The sequence below is a fragment of the Muntiacus reevesi genome, chromosome 18 (genome assembly GCF_963930625.1).
Source record: "Muntiacus reevesi chromosome 18, mMunRee1.1, whole genome shotgun sequence".
Lineage (NCBI taxonomy): Eukaryota > Metazoa > Chordata > Mammalia > Artiodactyla > Cervidae > Muntiacus > Muntiacus reevesi.
In genome coordinates, this window is record NC_089266.1 from 12522997 (window position 1) to 12531589 (window position 8593).

General features: G+C 50.0%; 1 protein-coding gene across 1 annotated transcript; it reads left to right on the forward strand.

The window, feature by feature from the left end:
* The first annotated feature begins 442 nt into the window (after positions 1-442).
* LOC136150102 (testis-expressed protein 19.2-like) lies at positions 443-1495 on the forward strand. Its single transcript, XM_065910874.1, has one exon. It carries the CDS (start codon positions 443-445, stop codon positions 1493-1495), a length of 1053 nt encoding a protein of 350 aa, XP_065766946.1.
* Positions 1496-8593: the final 7098 nt, after the last annotated feature.

Sequence of the window (8593 nt, forward strand, 5' to 3'; positions counted from 1 at the left end):
CTGACAGGACCCTCAGATTCTGAGTGATTCTTTCTGGTTCTGTCAGGTCCTGAGAGGTTCCCTCAGGTTTTGTCAGATGTGGTCAGATTCTCCTCCCTGTGTGACTTGCTCCCTCCTGCCTGCTGGGGGCGCCCTAACCTCACTGCTTTTTTTTTTTTTTTTCCTTTTGCAGCTCCCAGAGGACCGAGCCCTGGTATCAGCAGAAGTTATTTCCAGAGTTTCTTCGCTCCCAACCTCTACAGGTCCCTGTTGGATTGAGACCCAGCTCATCTACCCCTACCCCAAATTCTTCTCCTGGTGATCTTAACTTTCTCTTCTCTGTTCTCTTGCCCCTCCTCCCTGACCCTTGCTCTTCTGTGCCCCCTTCTGTGGACCAGACCATCTAAGATCACAGCTAGTCCTGCTCCTGCTGTCTCTTTCTCAGGAGGCAGGCAGCTTGGCCATGTGCCCTCCAGTCAGCAAGCGATATGGGGCAGAGGGCATGTCCTATCTCCATGCATCCTGGATGTATCAGCTTCAACATGGCAGCCAGCTAAGGATCTGCTTTGCTTGTTACAAGGCTGCCTTTCTGGACCTTAAGCAGCAGCTAGAGTCAGAAGACTGGGAAGATGGAGATTGGGACCCTGAGCTTATGGATAACTCAGAGACAGGGTCTGAGCAAGGGTCATCCCCAGGGATGGGGCCAAATTGGGCACAGGGCCTATGGCAGCCTGCACAGGGCGAGTCTGTGGACTGGGGATTGGACACCCTGGCATCAGGCCCTGTGGAGTCAGAAGACATGGACATAGATGATCACCTTGTGCCCACTGAGCTGCAGCCTCAGGATGCGGCACCCCTGGGCCTGGATGCTGAAGATGCTGACTGGACCCAGGGCCTTCCCTGGAGATTTGGGGGAATCCCTACTTGTTCCCACTGGCCAAGCCCCTCTGTTCCGTGGGAGGGGTTTTTCAAAGTGGACTTGCCTCCAGGAGAGCCCATGGTTTTGGAGCTGGGCACCACTCAGGACATGGACCCTGTTGAGGCTGAAGCCTATTTACTGGACCTGCAGATCCTCTCCCTGGTGGGCTGCTATGATGCTGTCTACCTCCAGAAGATGAAGCCAAAAAGGGTCCGAATGACCCCAGGCCAGTGTTGGAAACTGCTGCTGGAGCCTGAGGAGGTGTGGGTGGTGAGACTCCAAGATGCACCCCAGAAGCAGGAACTGCACCACTGGAAGCTAAGCATTCTGGAATCCTCCCTTCCAGGGCAGACTGAAGAGCTGGTGCCTGCAGATTCAGCCCTGCTTAAGAGGGGATTCACCATCCTTTCTTATTCACCCTGGGCCAAGAGGAAGTCTGAGGAGGGGGACTCAGCCTCTAGGCCACAGTCCTCCACCCAAGGAGCAGATGCCAGCACCAGTGGGCTGGAGCCTGGAGAGAACCTGGCTGCTGTGGGAGCCTCGGCCCTGGGAGAGCTGCCACGTTTCCAGCCCCTCAACCCAGGGTCCCAGAACTGAGGGACTGAGGTCCACATGGTCACCATGTCCTGGCTTCCCCAGAACATCAGAGGCTAGAAGGGCTGACCACTCCACAGCAGCCTGGGTAGCCATTATCGTTGGATGGGGACTTGGGCCTGGAGAGGAAGAATGGTGAGTGGCCAGAGGTTAAGAAATGGGACCTACCACAGCCTAACAAGGAAACAACACAAATATCAGTATTGAGGAGAGAAGCCACCTGTCATGGAGTTAGGAGCATGAAGTCGACAAGGATGTGCTGGTGTGAACAACTGCTGTAGAATGTGGCATGAAGAGCAGGGTGCAGAGTCGTGCCCTTGACTTGTAGAGAAATGTCATGGGTGGGATACATACTCTCAGTCTTGGGTGACAGGGTCACCAGGTGGTCTCTGGGTCTCCACAGGACCCTGTCAGCAGCACTGGACATTCTGGTCTGTAGTGAGAGAAGGCCCGGTTTTAAATGTTGGCCTTTTAATGCAGTTTGACCGTTTAGTTCTTGTTTTTTTTAATTTAATAAAGTATTAAGAGTTGTGCATCAAAGCCCTGTCTTGATTCATCCTCAGCTAGTCCTTATTGTCTAAGTGTCCCGGCCAAGTCACCTTTACAGATTTAAGTCCCCTGGAAGCAGGGGACAGAGAGGGGAGCAGCACAGGCCAGATGAGGATTCTGGTCAGTTTTTTGGCTCCTAGTGCTTACAGGTATTTATCACATTATTTATAAACAACAAATACATACACACATGCTTAAAATAACAAAGGGCCATACTTTGAACAATGAGACTGTGTCATCAAATGCAGATTTTAGTCAATCTAAATTTGTGCCCCTGATATTTAAAAACAAACAAACAAAAAAACTAGAGGTAGAACCATGCACAAAAATTGCTAATAATGTTCATGACATGGGGGAGGGAAATGGGGGACCATGTGCATCACCCTCTCCATTCTTTGCACAGACTTACAGGAGAAGGAAGCTTTGGAGGTCTTGTCCAAGTGCTAGAAAGAAGCTCTTAATTGGTGACTTCTTTTCCTTATAAACAACCAATCTAGAGGGTTCCACAATCCTCCGCTGGGAGTTTCTGGTTGGCAGAGCCTCCAGTGATTCAAAGATGAGCTGTATCCCTTTCAGTGAAAGATGCCAGTCTAAGGGCCCACTCTAGGTGTGGGAGTTGGGGAGTTGCTGCTATGGTAGGTATTGACATAGCAGTAAGGTCCTTTCATTGACATTTGGGAACAGTCTTTTTCTCTCATATCTTTCAGATGTGAATCTCCAGGCAGGTCTTAAAGACATCTGATGCTAATTAGATGGAGGGAAGGCATTAATATAGCAGTCACTCAAAACACTTCATTTCAACATGATCTCATAACTCTGTAGGCATTTATCGACTTGGAGTCTGTATTTGAACACACATCTGGCTCTTCTTCCAAATAAAGAGTGTGGTCTTGCCTTCACCCCCTCCTTTCTCTGTCCCTCCAGGTTAAACAGTCCATTTATTCATGGCTCCAGCAAACCCTTGTTTTAGGCAGGCTAACTTTTTTTTTTTTTAATGACCCAGCTGCTTTGCAGTACTGCGGTGATGCTGAGGTCAGGAGGAGGCAACCCTGAAATAACACCCAAGAGTTCCAGCTCTTTGCCAAGAGGTTACAGCTAGTTCCTCAGCTCGTCTCATCTGAAAATGGGGAAAACATCAATTCACAAGATAATGGTGAAGATGAAATAAGATCAGGTGTATCCTAAAAAAGATTAAACATATATTTTCCATATGACCCAGCAATTCTACTCCTAGGTATATACCCAAATAATTTAATAACATATACCCGCATGCTTATAACAGCATTATTCACAATAGCCAAAAGGTGGAAACAACCCAAAGTTCATCAACTGATCTAGCCATACAGTGGGGTATTATTATTCAGCCATAAAAAGAATGAGGCTTCCCTGTTGGCTGAGGGGTAAAGAATCCACCTGCCAATGCAGGAGACACAGATTGGATCCCTGGGTTGGGGAGATCCCCTAGAGAAGGAAATGGCAACCCACTCCAGTATTCTTGCCTGGGAAATCCCATGGACAGAAGAACCTGGCGGGCTACAGTCCACAGGGTTGCAAAAGAGTAGGACAGGACTGAAGTGACTAAAGCAAAAACGAAAAGGAGTGACGTTCTGATGCTGCAACATGGATAAATCTTAAAAACTGTGATAAGTGAATGGAGTTGCCACAAAAGAGTTTGCATTGTATAATTTCACTTATGTGAAATATTCAGAATAGGCAAATCCATGGAAACAATAGCAACGAATGGTTGCCAGAGACTGAGGGAAAGGGGGAGGAGGAAATAATTGCTTAGTGGGTATAGGGTCTCCTTCTGAGGTGACGAAAATATTCTGGAACTAGATGGAAGTAATAGCTGCACAATATTGTGAAAGTACTACAAGCCACTGAATAGTTAACTATGTTATGTGAATTTCACTGCAATTAAAAAAAAATCAAAAATAAAATATGTAGAACATTGGCCCAGAGTAGGGATAATTGCCTGTTCTCTTTTCAGAGGACCTGTGAAGAACAATGCCAACAATCCCCCTAGCCCCTCCATACCCCTCCAATGTGAATTAATCCATTCTTTCCATTAAAACAGCAAGTCAACTTTGGCCTTTAGTGGAGACTCTAGCCTTCCCACTGTATACAATTACATGGTGATTTTCTCTCAAATCCGGAGCAGCAGCACAAATAATTATGCTTATTGCATTCACAGCCTGGGTGCCTGTGGAGGGATATTTCTGTCAGGTGTCGCAAACAGCGTTGAAAGTAATTTGTCGTTGATCAGCAATTCAAATTTAACTGGATTCTGTACTTTATCAGTCGATGGTGCGCTGGCCCCAGAAGGTCAGACCTGGTGTGAGGCTCGGTGAGGAACTAGGCCGAGAGCACTGGAAAAAACACAGGACAGAGAGGGTGGGGTCCAAAGGGAGGGGAGAGGGCATGGGCATGCGGCATCCCACCGTCTGTGGAGCAGGCCCCTTCCAGAAACATCTGCTGCAGGGCTGGCAGCATTCCCGGCCCTGGGAAGGGCCACAGAGAGGGTTGTACGATGTACGCCATGGTTTTTCCAAACCACCCTGAGAGCAGCTGCCCATCAAGTGAGGTGGGGGTGGGGACCTATGACCCCAGAGCTTCTGGTATTTCTGAGGGAAGCAGGAGGACAGGACTGGCCAGATCTCCTGCTATTCTGTGCAGGGAAGGAGCTTGATGGACACGATCAAGATGTGTGTCCATGTCGCTGACCACAGCCAGGCCTGGGGCTCCTGCCTCTGAGGGACCTGCTCCAGTCCAAGCCAACCCCTGCCCCTGGGGCCTGGGGGCATCTTTGTGTTGCAGGAGCCTCTGTTACTGCGGTGGTCCATGGTCTCCAGTGCCCAGACCCTGGGCCCTTGGAGGAAACACTGCAGGAAGGATGAAGTAGCTCCACAAATTGTCCTGCCACAGCAACGATTTCTGTGTTGGGGGCAACATGGGTGAAGCGCGTGCTTTCAGGAAAGGGGTCCCTGCCCCAACCTACAGACAGAAAACTGCTAACGTTTCTGGGCCTTCTTTAGAAGTATCTGTGTTAGGCAGGGAAGACAACTACGGACTGAGACTTCCCAACCTCAGGCACCCCCTCACCAGCTGAGGGCTGGGCTACAGTCACTGCGAGCACCTGAGGAGGTGACATGGGGTCCAGATGTGGCCTGTTCCCGTGGGGGTCCTAGCATGGTATGAAGGAGGCATGGACCCGCTTCCCTGCAGCCTGACCTTCTGAAGACCCAGGTCTCAGGGCCTCTGGGCCTTGTGCTATGGCTGCTGATGGGCCACACCCTGACCTGCACAGGCCACAGTAGCACAGGGCAGATGTCCAGGCACCCAGAACCTCACTGCACCAGGGGACGTTTGACCACTTTTTGGCTTGAGCTGAGACTGTGGCCTGTTCCAGCTTTAATCTCTGTCTTCTGGGGGCTTCAGCCTTGTGCCTGGCAGGTCATACCGCACGGACCCCTAGGATTTAGGAGAATCACTTCCCCCTATCACGTCCTAGCAGTCCCACAGCACAGAAAGCCCCCTCCTCCAGGACCCCCTCCTGGACCAGCCCCCCTCTGTGGTTAGAGGGGATGTCTGTCTCTTCCCCTCACTAAGCCAGGAGCCAAACACAGCCCAGATGCAGCTGCATTTCTGTCTTGGGAAGCCACATGAAAGGTGATCATGGCTCCTCTCCTCACTAGATCGAACATTTTTTAAAGGCAGGGACCGTGGCGTCACCTTCATCTTCATTGCCATCATTGTCTTGACCACCAGTGATTACTGAGAGCCACCAGTACTAACAAGCATAAACTCATTTAAATCTCTCAACACTCAGATGTGACTAAAAGGTCTACTTTTAGTCACATTTTACAAATGAGGAAACTGAGGCACAGAGAGATGGTAGTTCCCCTGAGGCCATGCAGCTGCCCAGGGAAGGCACCCAGATCCACACCGAGGCAGCTGGCGTCCAGACATCCTTGGCCATTTCCGTATCTGGTCCAGGGCTCTCTGCCTGACTCTGGTCAACATCTGGCCCTAGGAAAGACCAGATTAGTTGATGTGTGTGGCGTGGAGCACCACAGAGACTTTCAGAGGGCGAGTGAGCTCATATCTGTCAGGTTAAGAGAAAAAATAAAAGTGCAAAAAGATAGGTACAGTATGTTCTATTTACAAAAATGTTAAAGCACATTATGAATTGCACATGGAAAAGACATGATCAAAAACAAAGTCTGGGAGTCACCATAAAGTCAGGACAGCGGTGCCTCTGGGGAGAGAGGAGAATGGGAACTTGGAGGGCTGGGGATGCATAATTTCCTTAAACAACCATTGGAAGCAAATATGGAAAAATACCATCACTTGAGCTAGACGGAGGCACCCAGGTGTGTGTTATGTACTGAGTGAAGGTAAAAATACTGCCACTGCTGATCGTGGTGCTGCTGCTGCTGCTGCTGGTGATGGAGGTGGTGGTAAAGTTGATGGTGATAATGGTCCTGGAGACTTTTAAACCTAAAGTCTATCTGAGTGTGCACTTAAATACTCCAGGAGAGACCTGTAGGAACAGGGACCTCCTATCTCAGATTCTGGCTACAGCAGATGTACCTCCATTAGTTTAGAGGCCCAGGCACCCCACTCCACTGCTGTCTTCAGGGGTGGGGCTAAAGGGCCTCATGAAGGTGGGGCCCTGACCTTCTGGTTTCCCAAGGAGGCAGGAAGGAGCGTGATGGCCATGCTGAGGGGAGCAGGGCCTCTGTACTCTGCTACCTGGACAGAATCAGGAGTTAGAGCCCATGGAGAATGTGAGGACGTGGCCTTGGCTGTCCTGCTTTCAGGACAGAACTGGAGGCCCTGGGGTTTCTACCGCATCTCCTGCACCAACTCCCACTTTGCCATCCCCAGAAGGGCTCTTGGGGCCTCTTCCTCCAGCCTTTTCACTCAGAATACACAGTTTCATGGATTCTGAATTGGGGCCCTTTTCCATAGGCTACCCAGCCTGTATGGCCCCCTGGGACCTGGGAGGCAGCAGCGTTGGACCTGCAGCACCTCTTCTCTAGGCAAAAGGGCCACAGGGCTCCCCTAGGGGCCCCAATGTCAATAATGAGAGAGACAGTGTTGTGTGTACTTGACATTTCTCCTCCCTCTCCCAGCATCCAGCTTTCCTGAACCCGGATATTTACAGTCGGGACCTCTTTGAACTCTCATGCACTTCAGTCACGTGGATTGCTCAGAACCTGGAGGCTCTCTGCTAGTCTATAGGGGCCCGCCTCCAGCTGGAGACCTGAACAGGTTTTAATTGGTTTGATTGCAATACTCATCCCTCCAGCTGGGTCTCAGATCTTGAGTATATGAGACAAGGATTGGGGAAATTGTTTCTGAAATTGAAATCAAGTAACAACATTAGCAACAGCATCAAGGGAAGAATCTCCTAGAAAACACAGTTAGCTACTGACTGCAAAAGAGCCCTGGGCTGGGGGAGGGGTGGCCAAGCAGGTGTGTCCCTTCTGGGACCTCCTTCTGGGGCAGGGGCCCCCCGTTGGGCCTCAGAAAGTCTCTGTCAGTGACTGGTGAGGCTATGTGGGCCATGTCTGCCCAACTCTGGACTCCTTCCAGTCTTTGCTCTCCTGCAAGGGGCTGGCCTAGACTCTTACAGGTGCATTGAGGCCTGTTTTCCCTCCACCCCCAGTCCTACTCCCTCCCCTTTCTCTTCCAGGGCATTTTTTTAGGGGCTGGGGGGACAGGACAGTGATAAGACGTGCCTCTGACAAGTCTGTGGTCAGGCTGGGTGGGCACCTGTGAAGAGACCCCATGAAGCCAGATTCAGCCTATGGCATCTCATTTTCCACCTAATTTAGTAATTCAGCTGGAAAAGAGTTCTTGCAGAAAAATGATCATTTCAAAATATAATGAACACATTATATGAAGAGCAAAGCTTTAAAGTCACATTTGGGGAAAGTGGGAGCTTTATGATTCTGATTTATGATTTAATGGTCCATAAAAATGAATCAGAGACAGGCTCAGTCATGCAACTCTTTGTGACCCCACAGACTGTAACTCACCAGGCTCCTCTGTCCAGGGAATTCACCAGGCAAGAATACTGGAGTGGGTAGCCATTCCCTTCTCCAGGACATCTTCCCGACCCAGGGATCAAACCTGGGTCTCCTGCATTGCAGGACAATTTCTTCAAATTTGAGCCACCAGGGAAACCCCATTACATGCAGAGCAAAGCTTTAAAGTCACATTTGGGGAAAGTGGGAGCTTTATGATTATGATTTAATGGTCCATAAAGTGAATCAGAGACAGGAAGAGTTAAGTTTGCAAAGAACACAGTAGATCTTAGAGATGTAGTCCACTAACCTGAGGACAGCAGCACCAGCTCCCTGCAGGATCCTGGCCCTCTCTCAAGCCCCGAGCCCAACCACTGCAGGCATTCAGGTCCTCTCAGGTCCAGGCTAAGGACACAGTGCAATAGAGAAAGAGTTTCAGATAATCCCCGATGACGTCCCTTGAGAGGACATATCAGCCACCGTCACCTTCAGGTCTCACAATATTTCCCCCTCCTTC